Source organism: Epithele typhae (genome assembly GCF_022376455.1).
Source record: "Epithele typhae strain CBS 203.58 chromosome Unknown BXZ73scaffold_21, whole genome shotgun sequence".
In the NCBI taxonomy this organism is placed as follows: Eukaryota; Fungi; Basidiomycota; class Agaricomycetes; order Polyporales; family Epitheliaceae; genus Epithele; species Epithele typhae.
This window is the reverse complement of record NW_025954212.1, coordinates 233756-255503: the sequence shown is the minus strand read 5'-3', so window position 1 is coordinate 255503 and position 21748 is coordinate 233756. Positions and strand designations below refer to the sequence as shown.

The 21748-nt window shown below is 57.4% G+C and overlaps 5 protein-coding genes across 5 annotated transcripts; 3 read left to right on the top strand and 2 right to left on the bottom strand.

Moving 5' to 3' along the window:
- Positions 1-2440: 2440 nt before the first annotated feature.
- On the bottom strand, positions 2441-4755 carry BXZ73DRAFT_101003 (uncharacterized protein; the record flags this gene model as incomplete). Its single annotated transcript, XM_048014755.1, has 22 exons — positions 2441-2548; positions 2606-2731; positions 2791-2899; positions 2948-2972; positions 3032-3095; positions 3150-3177; positions 3212-3239; positions 3288-3334; positions 3402-3502; positions 3565-3604; positions 3659-3674; positions 3736-3747; positions 3799-3823; positions 3874-3908; positions 3959-3984; positions 4045-4070; positions 4121-4138; positions 4195-4204; positions 4259-4315; positions 4462-4475; positions 4534-4612; positions 4670-4755. The coding sequence occupies 22 exons, from the start codon at positions 4753-4755 to the stop codon at positions 2441-2443; spliced, it is 1080 nt and encodes a 359-aa protein (XP_047878335.1).
- A 2765-nt stretch (positions 4756-7520) lies between these two features.
- BXZ73DRAFT_101002 (uncharacterized protein) lies at positions 7521-9688 on the top strand (the record flags this gene model as incomplete). The annotated part of the gene is made up of 22 exons (XM_048014754.1): positions 7521-7627; positions 7679-7757; positions 7819-7832; positions 7880-7921; positions 7980-8036; positions 8087-8096; positions 8151-8168; positions 8222-8247; positions 8301-8326; positions 8376-8410; positions 8465-8489; positions 8546-8557; positions 8614-8629; positions 8685-8724; positions 8783-8880; positions 8930-8979; positions 9032-9044; positions 9101-9128; positions 9183-9240; positions 9302-9326; positions 9378-9498; positions 9551-9688. The coding sequence occupies 22 exons, from the start codon at positions 7521-7523 to the stop codon at positions 9686-9688; spliced, it is 1038 nt and encodes a 345-aa protein (XP_047878334.1).
- A 685-nt stretch (positions 9689-10373) lies between these two features.
- BXZ73DRAFT_101001 (iron permease) lies at positions 10374-12473 on the bottom strand (the record flags this gene model as incomplete). The annotated part of the gene is made up of 9 exons (XM_048014753.1): positions 10374-10760; positions 10824-10919; positions 10971-11239; positions 11291-11337; positions 11401-11610; positions 11666-11774; positions 11833-11875; positions 11937-12079; positions 12143-12473. 9 exons carry the CDS (start codon positions 12471-12473, stop codon positions 10374-10376), a joined length of 1635 nt encoding a protein of 544 aa, XP_047878333.1.
- A 2754-nt stretch (positions 12474-15227) lies between these two features.
- On the top strand, positions 15228-16633 carry BXZ73DRAFT_46319 (alpha/beta-hydrolase; the record flags this gene model as incomplete). The annotated part of the gene is made up of 7 exons (XM_048019670.1): positions 15228-15372; positions 15427-15573; positions 15629-15731; positions 15797-16052; positions 16109-16281; positions 16391-16469; positions 16544-16633. 7 exons carry the CDS (start codon positions 15228-15230, stop codon positions 16631-16633), a joined length of 993 nt encoding a protein of 330 aa, XP_047878332.1.
- A 1728-nt stretch (positions 16634-18361) lies between these two features.
- Positions 18362-20555, top strand: BXZ73DRAFT_46336 (cytochrome P450; the record flags this gene model as incomplete). Its single annotated transcript, XM_048019675.1, has 10 exons — positions 18362-18714; positions 18782-18799; positions 18847-18970; positions 19030-19212; positions 19277-19372; positions 19432-19592; positions 19645-19826; positions 19893-20118; positions 20248-20416; positions 20499-20555. 10 exons carry the CDS (start codon positions 18362-18364, stop codon positions 20553-20555), a joined length of 1569 nt encoding a protein of 522 aa, XP_047878331.1.
- Positions 20556-21748: the final 1193 nt, after the last annotated feature.

The window sequence follows — 21748 nt, the reverse complement described above, 5'->3', positions numbered from 1 at the left end:
GGGGGAGGAAGAGCCCCAATGCGGGAAGCAGGAGGGGGGAGCAAGGATTGATCCTGGAGGCGCGTCTGCGACGGGTCGGCGAGGGAAGGGCGTGTGACCGGACGAAGCATTAACGCTTATGATTGCGAGCAAGCTGCGCCCTGCAGTGAGCGACTGTGTGTGGCGATAAGACACCTGCCGGTAGGAGGATTCAAGCGGTGAGCAAAGCCGTACACGCGGTGATCCTGCTCCAACCAGGAACGTACCAGGTCGCCCACTCATGCCAAGCTGTTCAGATTCTCGAGAGGCCTCTATCTGTCCACAGGTTGCGCGGATCGTCACAAGAAATTCTATGCGTCTTCCATCATTCAGATGCAGGGCTTTGGCAGTGCCTACGCATGCAGCCCATATGTGCATCTGCGAACGGTCCCCTCTCCGGCAGCACATCGGGATTCGGAGGCGCCTTCCATCATGATGCGCGCAATTTCGGTTATTATGGGATCTTGTGCGCGTGGTTCGCCCTTAAACGATGGTAGTGAATGCAATGATGGCAGGTTATCCTTGCCGTGATTAAGATCGTGCGGGAGGTAACAGATGAACTTGCGCTTTCGTTCCGTGAATGAGGTCTTCATGAACTCGTCTGGGATCTTCTGCACAAGCTATCGCGTCCGCCGTGAGGACCACCATGGAGGTGGAGAGAAGTTGAACATCTAGAGAAGGCTCACCACATGGCCCGCGTCCGGAGGCTTTGGCAAGCGCGCGGTCGATCGTCTTCGCCCGCAAAAGCAGGAGGCAGAGGGTACACGTGCGGTTCCCGTACGCGATGTGGATCGACACTTTCGCTGGAAAGCCCGCCATGCGCTCGACGGCGCGTGTCGTTAGTGGTGTTGCGCAACCCATGTAACTACCACGTATCCTCAGCATCGTGCGCGAATGGCCCTAAAAAGTGGTGTGCGAGCTTCTTGGAGCTGGGAGATGGTGCGCGTGGACGGTATGGGTTTACAGTTAGATGGCCGATGGTGAGGTCAACGGCGTGAAGGTGGTGATCAAACGCGGCTGAGCAGCACCGGCGTGGGAACTGCTATTGAAGGGGACCTGGCTTACGTCATGTTATGAGCGCCTGCCCGATTGTGCATCGGGGGAGCTTTGAGAAGGTCCTTATGTATCTTATGCTTGTATGTGCGGTGTTCAATGCGTAATTTGCGTCGTCTGTTTAACTGCCACGGTGCGTTCTCCTCGCAGAATACCGTGCTCCTGCTCTTGAATTTCACTTTCGTCACCACGTGGCTTCCAGGCGGAACAGATATCCACGTGTGGCACTCGCCCATCAGCGGCCTCCGGAAGATGGAAGCTCGTGAATGCGCCTTCTTTGCAAGCACTCGCCGCTCAAGGGGTGTGTGTTTTGGCTCTGCTTGTTTGACGTTCTCCTCGTCAACCTCCTCAGCGCACTCGACCTCAACGCCCTCTTCACCACGTTCCCCAAGGTCGTCGAGGAGCTCAACGGTAGCGACAAACTCGTCTGGATCGGCTCGGCAGGCTGCCTACGGGCTCGCAGCTACCGCCATCCTACCCTTCTTCGGCCGGCTCGCGGATGTGTTCAGTCGTCGGCCCGTAGCGCCGCTGGCGATCGCAATCTTCGTCCTCGGCAGCGCGCTCGAAGGCGCAGCACAAGCCATGAACTGCTCTAGCCAAATACGTATCCATGGTGCTCATGATACACACAGATGCTGATGGGTGACACATACGCAGTTGTGCAGGATATCGGCGGAGACGCAATCGTCAACCTAAAATCTGATGTTAAATTGGTGACGGCTAGGCCAGTTGCGAATCAAGCAGTACTTAATCGTGCTCAGAAATCTCGTTCCGCTTGCAGAGCGCGACGCCAGGCCGTTCACAGGTTTATTTCGTTAGCATGGGTTCATCGGAATCGAAGCAACGACAACGGAGCACGCATCCAACGTCGATAATATGTAGTATGGGGAGCACAAAGTAGAATCTCTCGTGATATTGTCGCTTCTTCTCAGACCATGAGTGCTTGCTCGTTCGTCACATCCTATACGGTGTGACGACGTACTCATTTATCCTTTCGTGGCATAAAACATCACTAAATTTGATGAACACGTTCTATACTGATACTTTTGTCATCGATATGCTCGCAGGACCCACTGTTCCCATCTAGCCGGCTCGTCTGCATATTGCACTTTGGGTTCCACGGGGTCTACAGCGTTTGGTAAAGTGTGAGGCTCATGGTACCGCCGACTGCATGACCAACGTATCCTCAGTTTGGCGCAGACCTGTATCCGAATCCGCGCTTCTCACACACGCGACGAGCACAGAGCACTAGTATTTAGACTGCGTGAGAACGCTAGATATCAGAGACGAAGTCCGAAACAGATATGTTACATAACGCCATCAAAGACTCCTATCCGAGTTTGCTATCTAAAGGGCCATTCACGCTGTTTCACACCGGATTATCGATCGTATACCCGACGCTGCGAGCGGAGAACGACTTCAACTCGTACGAGTCCGACCGGAACGTCGAAGCGTCCTCGCGGTCCGCCGTGAGGTTCTTTGCCAGGACGAAGATGAGGACGCGGCACATACGAAGCGAAAGGAAAAGACGTACATGTAACACACGGGACTCCCTAGAAGGACCCAAGCTCGTCTTGAGCTCCTTGTCCCGCATGTTCGCCCGAACGCGCGCCTGCATCCCGGAACGAGGTCGCGGGGTAACTTGAGCGGAAGTAGAGACCTGTCCGCGGCGAGGTCTATTGAGAAATGTGAATGGAATAGTCACTGGTACCTGCTTACCGTTGTGACTCTCCGGGTTGGAGACTCGGCGCGTTGGGTCACGTCCATCCCGAAGCTCGCGAAGTTGTCCGACCGGGAAGCGAACCCGAAGCCGTTACGAGAGTTGAGACTGGAGCATCGGTCAGCATAGATCGATGCGAAAGATGGAGACTCTCACATGGCCAAGACAGACACAGGATACGCTGCACGAAGGTGAGGTGAGCGAACGATATGAAGACTGGCCGCTGTGTAGATTACTTACCCTTCACTGTAGGCACGCCAACTGCAACAAATGTCAAATTATCCGTGCCCTCATGCTTGAGACCCTGTTCGTGGCATTCAGCCATACAACAGAAACTCGTGAAATCCAAGAGACGCACGAAGATGACACAGAGGAGGGTTAAAGTACTGTGGACGCAATGTTAGCGATACAAAGATGCACGAATCGTTGACTTGCCATATGAGGAATCCTGTGCGATCGTCAATACAAGAAATCAATCACAGCATGAAGCTCGGACCTGTATTGACGGTGTACACGAAGAGCATGTTGAGAGCGGAATCCGTGCTATGACCAGGTGTTGAGCATCCGAGGTCCATCCAAGGTACATCATCGAATGTCAGAGTCAACTTACTTCTTGAAGCCAGTCCGATTGGTATGCAAGAAAATGCATAAGGATACACACAAACCGATGTCCGCGACGAAAGAGAACGAGAATCCCGCGGAGGTAAGCCACTGTCAATGGTTAGAAAGTTCGCCGTGAGCCTCCTTAAGATGAAAGATCACTCGATACCCACTGTGTATCCTGCCCATTCAGGAATTTCACGGTGACAAGCTCTGAAGGGCGTAAAAATGTCAAGAGTTGTGTTCCTTCATCAGCGGCTCACTCACAACTCGTAGGCTGCCACTAGATACTCAAGCCGTATCAGGTGACATCCGGTGTGGATCCTATTCCAGGAGAAACTCACCCAGTTCGAATGCTGAAAGGAAGCCATGAGCATGAAGCATTGCAGCAATAAAAACGCTCTCACCCACGAATCCGGCCATGAGGAGGGTCTAAAAGAGCTCAAAGAACGGCCGATGAGGTAGGCTATACGCATACGCACCGCTATAATGGCGACATATCTGCGCCACCCTCCCACTGATGCTTCGTATGAGCACACATAACGTGTTCAATAGAATGCCACGTACGTCTATAGACCCGAAGTGCGTAGAAGCTGAAGACAAAATGTTGATTAAGAACGGCATGTGCATGATTCATGGACTGGATCACTCACGCTTCTCCGATAAGGACGATGACGATCTATGACCGCGTGATGAGTCGTTGTGAAGAGAAAGAGGCAACCTACTTACTGAACTCGGCACGACCAGCTTAAAGTGTGCGTTCAGCGGTATTCAATTAGACGGTACCAAGGAGAGGCACGTACCCAGGTTGACCTATGTATGAACATATGTAAGTTGAGAGACTAAGGCGTATGCAAAGGGACGAACCAAACTGCCTTGGTGAGAACTTCAGGATGAAAGTACTTGAGGATGAGATAATGATAGCTGTGTGTGGTTGTTACCAGATGCACCGCATACGATCAGAGTATCACCTACCACGTATGCATGAACAAGACGGAATGGAGTGTATTAAATGCTCTGAAACGCGTCTAAGTTAAGAACCAACAGCAAATGCAGAGGACGTAACATACGTCATGATGATCACCTGTGGTGCACCTGGGTCAGCGGCGAGTTCGGCGTATGAGCGATAGGGAACGCATTACCGTAAGTCTGAAGACCAGGCGGTCGTTCGGATATTGGACGAAGTATCGCCATGTTTGCAACAGCGACATTCCATACAGTCTGCAAGGAAGAGTAAATGGTCTGTACCGCCCACAGGGAAGCCGCAATATGACGCACAACAAACCGGAGTAGGTCCCGATCAGGGAAGTCCCCAACGACTCCGGCACTCCAGGTATCTTCGGTAGGTCTGGCACCACGGACATGACGGGGACGAGCACGCTCCGCGAGTGAGTTTACAGAAGGAGGCAGAGTGAGCAGAGGAACGCAGCTGGGGGTCCCTGCGCGCGGTCGACGCTGATATGTGCTGACGTCCCGGCACAGCTCGAGCGCTCCCTTACTGGAGATTGATTCCGAAAAGAAGATCCGACGACGCCATTGGAGGGGACCATGTGGCCAGTTCACAGACGGGCCCACATTCGATGGCAGGGTGCTTCTGCTCAGGCGCTCCGCAGGAGATATCACCGGGTCCCCTTCGTCGAGCACACGATTTGTGAAGGACAAGAACCTGCACCGGTGAAATGAGGCCCAAACATGTTCTGGGTAGAGAATAGCACGCACGGCGGGTATCCATGTACTTTATGGGCGTTCAATGCTCCTCAGCCCCAACTCCCCCCCAGCAATAGCCAGCTCCATTGAACATCATAGCCCGCCCTCGTCGAACGAAGACGACTACAACTGTCAGCGTCTCTAGGAGAAACGTCAGCGCCGCGCGTACAGGGATGGAGCATACACTTAAGGTACAACGAGGTTTGCCTCATGTGGTTGCCCATTCAAAATGGAAGATAGTACGTGAGAGGGCTATAACTTGGCTATAACGACGCACACTCAATAAAGCTAGTAAAGGCACCGGGCGTTCAGACGGCTCGTCGGACCTGGTATGGAATCAGCCGTGCGGAATCAGCTTCGCGTTGATAATGTGCCAGTGACCATACGTGGTGATGTGTTTTGTTTACTCACTGCCCTGCAGCCTGTGACGGGCGGAGAGCATTATGTCAGTGCGAGCGCCGCAGGTCCGAAAGGGAGACTCACAAACGCCGTTACCGTCGCATCTGAGGCCATGGGGCTCCGATAGAATGTGGAGGGCATGATTGGGTGCAGAATGAGCTTCTGAATCCATGTCAGTGGTAAACTAAATCGGGGTGACAGTGCCGCTGGCCGTCACACCCGCCCACGTTATGTGACAGTTTGAGACGATGTGACTGCACAGACCTAAATCAACGGGCTTCGCAGACTCAAGTCAATCAACGTGGATATACCAGTCGACCAGTCATTTTCTCCAGAATATATCTTAAGGGGGTTTCCGCAGAGCCGCAGCAAAAGCCGTGCTTTCCCCCCTTCGCCTGAACCATAGATTGTCACGAGCGTGATACGGCGCACCGACCCCGCGCGTCGTGCATGAAGTCATAGATGGGAACCCGAGGCCGCAATCGCAAACGGCTCAGTACCTCCCATCCCCGAAGAAGTTCGGAGAACCGTACCCGACCGCGAGCCAGAAGGTCACGAGTCCTGGAACGTGGGCTCCGCGTCCTCCGCCGGACCCAGCCCTGAGTGCGAAGACCGCTTGAGCATCCGGTGTGGACGCGTCGGGTAGTCTCCGACGATGCGTTGCACGGGGTGTGACCGCGCGAATATGGGACCTCCGCCGAGCCCCAGCCCCATCCCGCCCTTCCACGCGGGTCGTTCTCATGCGCCCACAACCTGAGGGCGCGCGCGCGCGGCGCGCTCGCTGTCACGCCAGCGGCGAATGTGCGGACCGTGCAGAGTGCGGCGCATCCACTAGTGCGGAATCTCATCAGTACATGTCCAACTAAGGGGTTTGAGCATTCCCCGCCCGGGATTTGAACCTTGAGCACGAGCGAGCTTCCGTGCACAGGTCACGGCCGGCTCGGGTGCTCAGGAAGACTAGGTTTGCGTCCCCGTTGTTCGTCGAATTCATCAGATCGCGTTGGCGGGTAAACGTACAGGTAGAACGACAGGGTCCGCCGGGGCGACCGCCGAACATGATGTGTATGTACACTGAACGCCACGGGCATGACGACGGTGGGATCTCGCTAGCCGCATTCACGGCGGGTTCGGGTTCTCTGTACCGGTTGTCGGTCGTGGGACCTGCTTGAGTGCGATGAAAACGGCGTAGGCAATGGGTGTCACTACTAGTGGCATACCACGGCCATCGATAGGCAAACGCGAGGCGCTTCCGTCTGAAGCGCGGGCAGTATGGTCGCGGCATGCGCCACCTCGACACTGCAGGGAACTGTGCACACGACGCGGCAAGCAAGGAAAGCGCAGACAAACAGCAGAATACAGGCGAGAAAGAAAGCACACTTGAGCAAAGTGCTTCGAACGAAAGTGCCACCGATATGAGGCCCACCGCAGCAAGCATCGGGTAGAAATTTATTGCGCGTTGAAGGCGAAAGGCAGAGTAGTGGCGGGGGGCTGGTGCAGTGCACGATGAGAGGACGATGGTGAGGACCTGAAAGTGGGAGAGTCCCCTGCGACCGGGCCGTTTACGCCTGGCGCGCTGAATATGTAAGCATAGCAATCTGATATCTGGCGCTTGAATTCAGCGCTTCAAGGCTCGGACACGATGCGCCCAGGAAGAAGCTTGAAGCACCTGGTCGCAGCCAGTGTGCGGGATGTGTGCAGCTGTGGGGGCGCGGAGCATGCCACTACCACACATCTAGCCCCGGTCCTTACCCTCACTTCGTTGCTTCTCTGGCGGCCTTGATGTTGCTCTCATACACTTCAACGGCGCCGCAACAGCCATCCTGAGATCCCACCGCCCCCGTCAAGCTCCTGATCGCTGTAAGCCATCTCCGCAGGCAGCGTTACCTCTTGTGTACCTTCAGCTCTCCTGCACCGCCGGCACGGATATAATCCCTGTTCCACCTCGCGCCCACCGGACAGCGAGCCAACAGTGGTGCTCAACTCTTCCTCCCCCACCGCTCCCACAACGATGAACGGCACAAACATGACTGGCGCGACCGATGGCGCGCTGCCCCAGGCCCTCCTCGACGCCCTTCCGTCTTTGGAGCCCACCTTCGGCGCCATGCTTGTTGGCTCCTTCCTCAGCTTCATGTGAGACTCGACAAAGCTTCACACTCTGGGCTCGTTCTGAACCAGTTCTAGCCTTTTTGGCGTAAGCCTTCTCCAAGGGTACACTTACGCGCGCAACCACTACTCCGACCCCATTCACATCATCGCATTGGTGCGTAGTACATGAACATTCCTACATTCCACTCCACAGCTCCTAACCGCAGCGATTTCAGGTGGCCTTGGTGGTGTGAGTACACGCCGCATCGCAGAATGTCGTTCTAAATCCCGTCATAGACTCCTGGACACAACACACATGGTTTTAATTGCGCATGCAGCGTAAGTGCTCATCTTGGTCCTTGGGGCTCATGGTTCCCGCGGCTGACGATACACTCAGGTACTACTACTTGGTTTCACACTATTTCGATCCAGTACATCTACAGCTCGCTGTGTGGTGGGTTTCCATCGTTTATACTTCTTTGATAGATCTCATCGTGTCTACAGGTCCCTGAACGTGAGCTTTCCGAAACATTGACTGAACATCTCCGCTGAATGCATGACAACCTAGCTGCTGACTCCCATTGGGGTACGTTTTCATGGCTTGTGATTCGTTGTACGGGAGCTGACCTCGGACACAAGGCTGCAATAGCATGCGCTACACAGATGTACGTTCATCTTTCAATCCGCTTTCCAAAGCTTCACACACCCAATCATCCAGGTTTTTTGCTCGACGAGTGTCCTTGAGTACGTTCTGTGCTTGCTATCGATGGGTTTGTGTCTAAACATCTCCCAGTCTCGTTCAGATACAAATTCGTGGCTGGCGTCTCTGTGCGTGTATCTCACGTGTTGCGGTCGGAACATTCGTCTGACCCACACCTGCAGGCAGTCTGCTCAGCAGGAACCGCGGGTAAGCACAGTTTCCGTTGCGTAACGACACTCGATCTTATGCCACCCCCTTTTCAGCATGCAGTGTCGGTGCGTGCGACGCCATCGCTCTGCCTCCCTCGAGTGCTGACCTTTGTTCTCATCAGTTCTGACCGTCAAAGCGTACGTCTGCAACATGCGTTTCAGTAAACTGTATCATTGACCCGTGCACTACCAGCTTCCAGAGCGGATCCACGAGCTTCGCCACTGAAGAACTGGTATTCATTCTCGCTCTGGAGTAGATCTTCCCCGCGCTGACGCGGACGTCTTGTGCAGCCCCTTCGATCCATCCTCTTCAGCTGTGCGACGGTCACGGCTGTGTCGCTCACCTTGTCGCTCGTTGGCGTCCTCCAGCGTGCGGGTCGCATGAACAAGTCCGTCGTCTTCGACACGCATCGCGATGGAGAGCTAACGCTGATACAGGGAGGCCCACACGGTGTCCGAGTTCATCACTCATTACGTCGTGAACACAGGTGATGCCGTGTCATCCACACAGCTTATGAGCGCCGCTGAATTTGTGCACAGGGATCGTTATTCTGTGCGTATCGCGGGTTGCGGCATTGGCCCCCACGACTCACCCTTTCACATCGCCAGCATTGCCGACCTCACCACTCTCATTCTGGTACGCTCTCTTCGTTCCTTCACGACGACACCCCAGCTTACCTCCACACCTCAGACGTTCGCACTTCCGGGCACGCTGTACTGGAGCATATTCTATCTGATATCTATCCGACGTTCGTGCTCTCCCCGCATGCTCACCGACATCCCGCTCATACGGATTCCTTTTGGGTGCAGTCGACTCGATCACGCTGCTGAGCGTGTGAGTAGCTGCAGCAGCCCGTTGCACCTCTGCTCACTATCCCCACCACAGCCTCAACTCGCGCAAGCTCCTCTTTACGGAGCTCAACATCCTTGGCGGAAACACAGTCATCATAGATGCTCTCTCACACAGGGACCGACTGGCACAGGTCGCGAGATACAACGTGCCACAGGTAGCGTCTATCCATCTGTTCGTGGGGACCCTTCTCACACTACTCCGGACAGCTCCCATCGGAGACTCCGCCGTCTATTATTGATATCAGGGTGACCACGGAGATGGAGAACCACGTCCACGGCCACGAGGATGAGTCGGTGTCTCACGTAGGAGTGGAGGAGAAGGACCTAGTTCTAGCGATCGAATGATTGGAGCCATGGAACTGTATCTATTTGGCACCTCGTCACTGCCATGTCTCTGTCGTGGAGGATCCTGGACTGTTGTCGTTGAAGATTGCTACCTTTTGACATCGGTGTATTAGCAGTCTTCTGTGGAAGCCTGGATGTCGGCTTCGGACTTATCTTTGCGCGCTTGCGGGCCAAGAGTGGAGGTGGGGCACCAATCGCACAGCCCAGAGCTTGTACCACAGAAGCATAGCGAGAGATCGCGCCGACCGCCGACTGCCCCGACGTTGATCGGAGGTCGGAGCTCGATCGATAGTCCGAACACCCAGCGTTGTTCCGCCGCTCCGCTCTCGCTGCGCAGGGCGTGCTGCGGGTGCCAGATTGGGCGCGTTCCCGCGAACCTCTTCTGTGGGCGTTCCTGAGCGTGACGCCGGCGGGTATGCACAGGGGCGGACCTGTGCCGGTGCTATTCTCGTTCACGAGCCGAGACTACACCGTTGCGTGGACACGTGAACTCCGCACCGATGAGTGTGTACGCCAACTTGGTCGCCTCAGAGGCGGCTCAGAGACGCATGCAGTAGCGGCGGAATGGCAGAGCATGGCGCGACAACGGCTGGGATCGCACAAACGTCCTCTGCGCCATACACGTTCATCCTCTACAACATATACATGGAAACGACAGTTTGAGGTCAACACAACGCAGGTACAATCACAACGGCTTCTCGCTCCCAGAGTCCATCGACGCCTCCTTCGTTTCGCCTCCGACCACTGCAGCCTCCGAGTCCCCACCAGCCCCGCGCCTCTCCTGCAGCGCAAACCGATCGTCCGTCACCGTGTGCATCGGCACCTCCCGCAGGATCGCGAGCGTCACGAACCCGCACGCCGCGACCCCCGCGATCACCTTCCACACCACCGCCAACGACTCCGCGAACGCGACCCGCACCTCCGTCCGCAGCGGCTCCTCGAGTCTCGGGATGAGCGGGATGGCCGCGTACGCGACCTCGACGCCGGCTGGGAACTGCGCGAGGAACCCGGCCGGGAGCCGTCGCTTCAGCTCGTTCTGCAGGATCGTCGCACAGATGGTGATGCCCCACGTCTGCACATTCGCATAGGGTCGTCAGTAGAAATACTACGGTGGACGCAGGGCCAGGGGACTGACCTGACCGAAGCTGCGGACAAAGTTCTGGAACGCGAGTGCTGCTGCCATGCGCGGCACCGGCACCGCGGCCAGGATCGGGAAGACGTTCCCAGCCCACTGCGCACACTACGGTGAGCGAACGCTCCAATGAACGCGACCGAGACTCACGATCGATCCGACACCAGCCCCGGCGATCATCTGCAGCGGGACCCAGAGCCCGGTAGGCGAGTCCGCCTTGAGGAGCGTCAGGAGGCTGAAGCCGATGATCTGGACCGTCCAGCCGAACACGTTGATCGGCAGATACCTGCCCGTCTTCTTGATCACGATGCCGGCGATGATGGAAAACAGCGGGGAGAACAGGTTGGCGGACAGCTGGTCGACGCTCGAGCGGAAGGGAGAGACCCCCAGGCACGCCTGGAAGTACACCGGCAGGTAGTCTGCAGCCACCGCGATCAGACACGACGAAAAAGCGAGATCGTTGGACGTACACAGTGCAGAAATGAGGGTGATGCCCACGAAAAAGGTCGATATGTAGCTGCAGGGTAGGAGTGGTGGTGGCAGTGAGCTGGATGCCGTCGAGCGCTAGCGATGCACGCACCCACTGAGCGCCGTGCGATGGCTCAAGAGGTCGAGAGGAACGGTCGGCTCTGCGGGGATCGTCGCCTCGTACGTGAAGAAGGTGACGATGAGCGCCATGCCGATGACCAGCGGTGCGAGGACGTGGGGCGAGTTCCACGGGAAGCGAACTCCGGCCCAGGTGAGCGCAATCAGAGCGAGCGTCGTGCCCGCGATGACGATGAAGTTCCCACTGGAACCGGCAGTGAGCACAGGAGCACGCACGCTCGAGCAAGAGACGGACTCACATCCAGTCGACCCTGCCCAGCTTCTCGCGCACACTGCCCGGGGGCGTCTTGACGTTGAGGAAGACGGCGACGCACGCAAAGGAAACGCTAGCAATCGGGATATTGAGATCTGCAAGGTAGCGCCGTCATCGCACGTGGCAACAGCACTCGTGGGCAGAAGCACGTACAGAACACCCAGCGCCAGCCAGAGCCGTCGGCCAGAGCACCAATCTGCGGATGGTTGTGTTAGTGGAAGCAGGCCATTCGCACCGTGGGAGGCAACTTGGCTCACCACCAAGGGACCGACGCCGGACGCGAGGGCCCAGACGAGGACCAGGATGCTCTGGTAGGTGCCGCGCTCGGCGAGTGGCACGAGATCGCTGAGGACAATGGATCCCAAGTTGACGATGGCACCCCCACCGATGCCCTGGACAGCTGTGTACGCGGGTGTCGCTGGTGAGCACGTGCACTGCCACGCGCGGGTTGACGAAAACGTACTGCGTGCGGCAATGAGCCAGTTCATGGACTGGGCCGCGCCTCCGAGGGCGCTGCCGAGGACAAAGATCGCGATGGCCAGCAGCGCGACGGGCCGACGACCGAACACGTCCGCGAGCCTGCCGGAGAAGGGCAGGATGGCGGTGGCCGCGAGCCCGTAGGCAGAACCGATCCAGACAAAGTTGTCCCCGCCGTTGAGCTCTTCGACGATCTTGGGGACTGCGGTGGAGAGGGCGGTGAGGTCGAGTGCGCTGAGGAGGTTGGCGAGGATGATGGCGAGGAAGCAGAGCCAGAAGGCGGACCCCTTCTTGGTGGAGGGAGCTACATCTGACATGGTAGAGGGAGGTGAGGGGACGGAGAGGTGCGAAAGAGAAGAAGAGCGGGAAGAATGAGAGAGCGGGTGGGCGGACAGGGACTACTTACCGGTACGCCAGCCAGGGTACTGGCGCAAGCTCCCACGTGCAACGGACGTCGAAGAGCATCAGAGAAGACACCGCCGGACGGGTCGCGACTGTCTTAGAAGCCTTCCGCAACCGTTGAGGGTGACAACTCTGCGGGGGCGGTCCGGCAAATGTGTTACGTAAGTTCCCACTCGAAGTATCGTTTGATCCTGGAGGCGCTTACACATGACTCTTTGGTGCCACTCGATCGCATCACAATCTGAACGCGCACCACCCACATTGAACAGCGCCCACACTGGGTACACCCACCACATTCTACGTGCATCGATGATCTAATATCACGCCAAGTCCCCCTGTGACAATACGATGGTTGCCGCCCATTTCAAGCCGATTTCGTCTTGCCCGCGGTCCGACCTCAACGAACTCTACCCGGCGCCCGCGCCTGCGGAAGTAAGCTCGAGCGTGACTGGGTTCTCAGTGCTGCAAGCTTCTCGGCCCATCCGCATCTCCATCTGCTCAAGGTCATCGCCCTCGTCGCCTTCGCAGTGTCGTGCCTTGTCTTGACTCATGCTAGGCTTCCCGCCAATGAGTCGCGCCCGGGGGGTCTTACCCCCTTGTTCCACGACAACATGGCTCTCACCGCGGGATGGCTTTGTTCCTGCGATGAACATGGCCTTTCCGTCAGAGTCCCCTTTGGGGTCGCCCCGTCTTTGAACAGCACTTTCGGAGCCATGCTCACGGCTGCAGATTGCTCATCTTCCGTTTAGGATGTTTAAAATTTGTACCTTCCGAGGATTGATATCGATACAGAGTCTACGTACACTCGGATCCATCGGTCAGACCCTTGGTACACGGTGGTTCTCTTGATGTGTCCTGCACACGGACAGATCCTTTAGCTGACTTGCCTGACAAGGGTAAGTACTGCAAGCGATCGTACGCGCCGTTGAAAGGCTATACATCCAAAACCTATTCACGCACTGCGGTCCCTCGACACATATGAGCGATGGCTTCCAAATGCAGTCGACGAGTTTCATCATAGACAACCTGGTGAGTGGTATCATTCACCGACATAATGCGTTTCGTAATCTTATCACGATGTCATGCACAGTGTGCCACAGGTGGGCTCCTTTTCTCCCGCACGTCCGGTGGCGGCTTCAGCCCATGTTGCTTCTTTTAGCTTCCTTCCGGCATCCTTCCTACTATCATCGACACCAAGGTCACATCGGAGCGGCAGAACCATGCTCAAGGGGATGAGTCTCTTTGCCACTCTTTGACCTTCAAACGGCTGGGGGAGGATGTGTTCCCGCAGGATTGATGGGGTTCGCAGAGGGGGAGGAAGTGGGACACAGAGCAAACGACATGTATTCTACCGTTAGTGGCCCCAGGAGTCGCCTTGAAGTGGGAGGAATCCGGGACACCATATAAGTATGGTATCATATGGCGTGAGACAACACATGCAAATATTACGCCACCAGCGCTCTCCGCGCACGGACCTCGCTACAATTTTCTCTACCCTCGTCGTTGTCGCCGTCCATCCCGAATCCCCGTCTCTCTTCCTCCAGTATCGGCTGCCGCTACCTCTATCTTCGCACAAATGTCTTGAAGACACTGTAACGCGCGATTTCAGACGGAAGCCTGGCGCGGCACTCACCGTGCTGAGGGCTCCTCACACAACCCTTGATCTCCTTAGCGTTCTCGACCGGGCGTATGCACGCGGCACCCAACAGACTGGCCATCGGTACGTAGCCTGAGCTTCCCTAACGCAGCTCTCGAGGTCTTACCCTGTCTCACGGCCGCGCGCTAGAAGGCTCGACGTCTGGGACGCTCATGGATCCGGGGCGAGCGCGTGTCGCGCCACAAGTGTCCGCAGGAAGGCCATCTGGTAAATACACTCCTTGATATCTTGCGCGACCCCGGTTGTAATTGGAGGGCTGCTGGCCGTCAATACCTCCAATCTCGTTTTCCTCCTTCACGTCATAGAAGATGTCTCTTTGCTGGGCAGTTCTGTTAGTCTTTCGGAGATCCCCCATACCCCATGCGCTCCGTCCTCAGCTTCTCAAGTGGACGTCGCACCAATCGATGGACGCTGTAAGCACATTATATTTGGTCATCAATGGGTGTAGTGCGCCGCCCTCGAACGGTCGAAATATCCTCCATTTCTTGTACCGGAGTTTTGTTCCCTGCGGTCTTCTATGTCGGGACTGTACGCCTTCACGATGCTCTCGCCTATGTAAAAAGTCTATCCAATGATGCTGCTGGACGGGGACGTCACGCGTTGTATCAGCGCGTGGCGCTCCTTGGTCAGAAGAAGCTCCTTCCATCAGTGTAACAACCACACCAGACACGCTGCGGCTGCATTTATCGGAAAACGTCGGAATGCCGCCGCTGCGTGGACAAAGTCCCGGCGCGGACAGTTGTGATGCGAGAACCTGCACAAGCGCACACGCCGCATCCCTTTCGGGGCCTATCGGGCTGCCTGCTTCCTCCCTGTGCGTCACACAGGCCTCCCACGCCGCTTCCCCACCTTCTCGCGCCGGATACTTCCCCGGATCCAAGCCGCACCTGTCCATCGAGGCGGCATCAACTCCCCGGGTTCCCCGCTCGCACCAGCGATGCATTGATATAACCCACCTCTGCCCCGCGCCCCGCCGTGTACATGGCACGCAACTCCAGCATTCATCGCCGCTATGTGGACGACGACGACGACGACGCGTTTTGGGTTCTCCTCCCCTCGCAACGGCGCACACCTGACGTTGGTTGCCAAACGCTATGTTCCGCCTCGTCACGCGCCCGACGGCCTCACCCTCGTTCTCTCGCACTCCACCGGGACGCGTGAGTAGGCATGTTTTCGTTGTGCTTCCGCTCGCATTCACGCACTTTTCCCAGATAAGGAGACCTGGGAACCCTTCTTGGAACGCCTTGTTGGCGTTGCCAAGCACCCCATTCGCGAAGCGTGGGCATTCGACATGCTCGAGCACGGTGAGGGTGCCGCACTCAACGAGGGTGCGCTTGCGCGAGGTGGATTTGCCCCCGGTCGGTGTATTTTCTCCTTGCCCTTCAACAGACGACTGACTCGGGATCCATGCAGAGATTAAGGAGTACTCGGATGCGATTCGCGCGTTCTTTGCCGCTGGTAACTTCAAGGCTCACCGGCTCGTGGCCATCGGACACTCCGTCGGCGGCCCTTGTCTGTACGCCTATCTCCCATCTTGATCTACTTGCTCACGGCGACGAGCCGGTACCTGTGGCACTGCAGGCTCCTCGCGTCCGCGCCCGACGAAGTGCCCGGCGTCCCCTTCGAGGCGATAGTGCTCATCGAGGCCACGATGCTCACACCTTCGGTCTATGCCGCGAACGCGGACACACACGACGGCGCTCTCGCCGCCGCACGCGGCTTTGCAAGCGCGCCGAAGCGTCAAGACACCTGGCCGGACCGCGCCGCCGCCCGCGCCTTCCTCGACCGCCGGTACCCGTGGCAGCTCTGGGATGCGCGCGCCCGCGCGCTTTACGTCGTGGGTCTCCTTCCTCTTACTCGTCAACCGGGCAGAAGCTAAGGGCACTGCGGCAGCGGCACGGACTGCGCGACGCCCCGGACGGCAGCGTGACGCTGTGCTGCAGCAAGCAGCGCGAGGCGAACATATACCGCCACCACGAGTTCTACTACCGCGCCATCGAGCGCATGGCTGGGATCCCGGCTGCAGTGCCGGTCCACATTGTGTACGGGGATCGGGGGGACATCATGTGCGTGCTCACCGCCCTCTTCTTCCTGCGCTCGCGGCTTCCGCCGGATGCAGGACGCTGCGGGCGGAGACGATCGATCGCGCGCATGCTGACGCTGCCCCACGCCCAGTCCCGATTACGTGCGCGAGTGTCTGGTCGCCGTGCGCCCTGCGGCGGTGGTGCACGAGGTGCCGGACGCAGGCCATGCGGTGAGTCACCCGTTCGACACCCTTCTCTTCGTTTACGCTTGCGCGGGGGTGCTCACGGCGGACGTCGGCTGCAGGTTGTGCAGGAGAACCCGGACGGGCTCGCGGACACCCTTTCCCGGATTCTCAGCGGGCTGAGCAGGCCCGGGAAGGCGGCGAGGCTTTAATTTTTATGGGAAGCGTGTTGGTATCGAGTGCGCGCGCTCTCGTTCGCGGATGCATACGTGGGTGGGACTTCCTTTTGTTATTTTGCTACACTCTTCTGCTTCTGGTCGCGGGACGAGGGCAAGGGCAACCGTCACTGGCACACCGTCGCGGAACAGAAGCACGAATCCCGCGAGTCCCTCCCCTCCGCCCCAACTCAGGAAGGTCCGACGTCGATGACACAGCCGGAGCGGTCTGCGCTCCCACTGTGCCCGATATCACGCCATTCGTTCGGAAGTACCCTCGTCTCGCCTTCTCGCGAGCGATAACAATCGCGGCGAGCGCGACCTGCTAGCACTGCGCTCACGACCCTCGTTTGTGGGCGCACCCCGCGAGCGCGACTTGCCTTAACCGACGCGGCTCACGCCATGTGACGCGCCCGAGGTGCCGCCGGGCGCAACGCGCGTGGTGGCGCGTGGTGGGGCACTTCGGGTCTTACTGCGAGTGTACAGTGATCCTCACGAATGATCACTTTGGCAATCAAAAAGGCCTGGGCTTCGGTCCCTGTAAGTCATCTGCGGAACGCCTCTGGAGAAAGTGTACGCGTGGGCGGGATGGCGTGCTAGCTTCCTGCCCGTGCTATCCTGAAAACAGCTGTAGTTCGGACCATCAACGTGGTGTACAGTTGAACGGATGACGACCGGCTCTGGACGCCTCATGCGCCATCCCCTTGTTTACGGCCATTTGTGCGTATGGGCGGCGCATCCTCCTTCCACATAGGATATGACATATGAAGGCGTACGTACGCCAGGCGGAGACCGAAGCAGACAAAGTCGGCGACACCTGTGCGCCGAACCAGGCGGTGCTCACAGCTGAGGGGCGGAAATGCAGAAGTACGGAAGCGTTGGATAGGAGTGAGAAGGAGTGGGAACTAGGGGACGAAGTCGGTGTTTTGTAGGCGACGTGAGTCGACGCAAGGGAGTCCGTGGGGGAGAGAGCAGAATGGGCGCCCAACGGGGGTCAACGGCCCCCTCCATCTGCTTCTTCTGCTCAAAATACGTCTCCTGATGTTCGCCTCCGGCTTCGTTCGGGCACATTCTGAGACAGTTCTTCCTCTTTCGCCTTTGCGGCCCAGACCAGCAATGCCGTGCTTCACGTCCGAAGTTCTAGCTTGCTGCAATGCTGAAGGTCGATTCCCCTAGGTGTCACCGCTTCTAATTGCGCCGCGCGACAGTATGAAGTTTCAGCTTCACGGTCTCCGTCATAGGGTGCGTCTCTCGGGAGTCGTCAGGCTTGCCGGGGCCGACGGGGCATCCAAGCATCTAGAGGGTGACGTTCCCCTGAGGCGCTGAATGTCATGCTGTTCCCAGACCACGGCGTGGGGAACAATGATGGGTGGCGGCATATGCCGTCGCACTCCCTGCGCTCTGGCAGCTTGGTGCGGGCGTGCGACTTCAACGCACTTGCGCGTGCCTGAACGTGGCGGGTTCAGCGCGTGTGAGGCTCCTGCCCACTGACGGAAACTTCCTATCGGCCGCTGTCTTGTCGCCATCTTCGTCGTGAAACGTAGCGCCCACCGGTCCACGGCTCGCTTGCGATTATAAGCTTTGACTGTCCGCAGGAAGTACCGCGCCGATCGCACGCCCTTCCCTGTGCCGACCGGTCGCAGACGCACGTTCAGGCGGCCACTCTCCCCCCGCCTCCCGCCTCTGAGCTCCCCTGCCTCCTGCCAGCTCATCGGCCCCGCCGCGATGGCCGTCACGACTGCCGACGAAAGTCTATTCGTGATAGACGCCGTTGCGCTTCGTGTCGGTTTCTTCTCGCTTGTGCTGGTATACAACGTTGCTACGGTGGTGTACAACCTATGGCTCTCTCCCCTTGCTTCTATCCCTGGGCCGTGGTACGCTGCCGCTTCGGACGCATGGTTTCTCTTCCAGTCCGCCCGGCTCGCCAAGTGCGGCGCCCTGCACCAGCTATTCGAGCGGTACGGGCCCGTCGTACGCGTTGGGCCCCGCAAGGTCGTTTTCCTCGACGAGCGCGCGGCGCGGACCGTGTACTGCGTCAACAAGCTAGAGAAGAGCGCGTTCTACAAGATGCTCGTCATGTGCGTAGTGTCTACGACCTCTTCTTCGGGCCGTTTTGCTGATGCGTCGAGGCGGTCGAATTCGCAGAGAGGACCAAGACCATTCGTCAGTGTTTCGACTGCTTTCATGGCGTCTACTGAAATTTCTTTCAGAATGACAATGCTTTCCGAGGCGGACCACTCGGCAAGGCGGAAGACGTACGCCGCGCACTACTCGCCGTCAAATGTCCCCAAGTTCCAGTCTGAAGTTTACGACTGTGTCGCTCGTCTAGTCGACGTGAGTGCCCCCACTCTCCACTGGTGTTTGCCCCTGACGCTCCTTAATGTCGCTCACAGGCATTAGAGAAATGTTCGACTACCGGGTCTGTTGATGCGATTCACCTCCTTCGCCATCTACTTGTGGACGTCTTGGCCATCACCATTGTCGGATCCAACCCAACAGCGCTGAAGAACTGGGCATCCGCCGGCGACGACCCCATCGCCACAGCGGCGCGCGATGTACCTCTGCGGGCAATTTTCGTGAGCAATCACAGTATATCATTCAACGTCCATCGCGTTACTGACGGAAGATGCCGTTTGAAAGCGCGCGATTATGCCGACGTGGTTGTGGAGATGTTGTGCATACTTCCCTAGCTCACGATGGCGGGCCCTGTATCGTTCTGAAACCGTTCTTGCGGCGGTATGTGGTTTAATACCGTTATCCAAGATTTATGTGGCTGACGCGTGTTCTCCGTGAAGTATGTGCGCGACAGCCTCGAGGAGCTGCATCGGAAGCAGCGCAGTGAAGGGACCTTCGACGGGCCCGTCCCACTCATGCCGCGGTTGCTCTCCCAGAGGACGCCCAAGGTATACAATTTTCTTTCAGATCAAGAATTGGTGTCCGAATGTGTGTCCCACTTGTGGGTTCATTTCCACCCTATGTCCCTGGTACCCACGCTAATAAACGCCCAGAACCGCTGGAGTAGACGCGTCCTCGACGACGTTCGGGTTCATGCTCTGGGAGCTCTCGCGGCGTCCCGACATCGTAGTAAAGCTCCGGTGCGAGCTGGACGGGATCGCGCATGACAGACACACGCTCCCCGACTACGCGGTCCTACAGAAACAGCCGTACCTCTCCGCGTTCCTCAACGAAGGTGCGTCCCTGAGCGAGCCCAATCTCTGATCGCCGCCCGCCACCCACCATTCTCCCCGATACATAGGTCTCCGGATGTACGGCGCGGTGTCATCCATGCTTGAACGCGTCGTGCCCGCGCGTGAGGACGCCTTCGACCTCATGGGCCACGCGCTCCCGCCCGGAACCGTGGTCGGCACGCAGGCGTGGAGCATGCATCGAGACCCCACTGTTTTCCCCAGCCCGGAGTGCTTTGATCCAGACCGGTGGCTCCCCGCGCCCCAGCGCGCGGACGACGACGTGCGCGTGGCGAGGTGAGCACGTGTTCCTCCGTCCTCCTTCTTTGGCTTCCTGTCGTCCTCTGTCCGCCTTCCGCCTTCCCGTTCTTCCCTTTCTCTTCATTTCCACTTCCGTGCATTCGGAGCGCTGAAGATCCGCTGTAGAATGCAGCAGCATCTTATGCCCTTCGGCGCGGGCACGCGTGTGTGCCCGGGACGGTACCAGGCGCTACTCCTCGCGCGCGCGACGATATCAGCGCTTGTGCTCAACTTCGACGTCTCTGCGGACGCGCGCGAGACGAACGCGGCGACGATGGCGCCGCGCGACACCTTCGTGAGTGCCAGTGCGTTGTGCTGGTGTTGAGGACGCCGCTGACCAGCTTCGCTCTCCCTGTCACGTCCGGCGTCGATCGCAGGTGGTGCGCCCGGCGGCGATGGAGTGCAAGCTTACATTCACTCCTCGTGGACCGTGAGTGACGGGGATGTGGGAGGGGTTGGTTCGCACGCGTGGAGGATGCGTCTTTACCGGGAGGATTGGCGGAATGGCTTTGTATTTTACTCTAGTCTTTACTCGTTCCGCGTTGCGCTACGTTTGATTCTTACCTCATTTTCGACTAGATAGTGTACAACACCTCTTTGTTTACTTGTACATTCTGATTGTAGTTGTCTCTGTAACACATTCTACCTGATGAGCTAGGAATTTTCGCGCATCGAGTCTCGCGCAGTCGCGTGTCAGTGGGAAACGTCAGTATCTATTGAGGTGCGCAGTTATGTGCGACACATACCACGTATACATAGTGAGAATGGTGTAGAACATCTCCAATATCCTGAAAACGAGCAAGATCCTAGAAATATGAGACAACATACACACATTACCTGATGACCAGAACCTAGAAATCCACGATACGCAACTCTTCGAAGCAGTAGTTCATCCCAAAGCGCTACTACGCACAATGATGATATTGTCAAGTTCGGGGTATAGGTATCGATGATCAGCAAGAAACATAGAAGCAGTGACAAATCATACACGAGCCCGAGGCAAGCAGCCACCAAGAGAGAGCTTCACGTGCTGTCTAGCCGGAACAGCATCGTCGAGGGACGAATCGGATCTCGCGCCCGAGTGAGTCGAGTGCTGATTCTTTTGCTTGATGGCGTTCATATGAATGGCTGTATTACGTCACTAACGGGCGTCGGCGCTGAGTTTCACAAGGTCTTTCTTCAATGATAAGGGAAGTACGGTTACGTCCTTCAAAACGCGCCTTGAACTGACGGACCTGGCCTGGAGAGATTCAGGGCCTGCGGCTGTCGATATCTGTAGCGTGGGGCCCGGATTTAAGTAGTAGCACAAATGGAGCCACAAAACTGTGAACTGATATTTAAGAGGAGTGCACAAGTGTCCCGTTAATATGAGCTTCGGATGGGCAACGGCGCACTAATTATAATGAACGACAATTAATGCGGAGGAAGAAGTTGACGTCCTGAGGTTGAATTCGGCCCGACTCAGTGTGCGCCAATCACCGTACGTGTGACGTTCGGGGAAACGGATGGCCGGGAGGATATATTACGTCAGCACCGATTATCTGGCGCAGGCCGCCCGCTGAGGCACTTTCCTCCCCTTCAACCTCCGCAAAGGTTCTGGACAGAATCAACACAGGCGATTCCCATC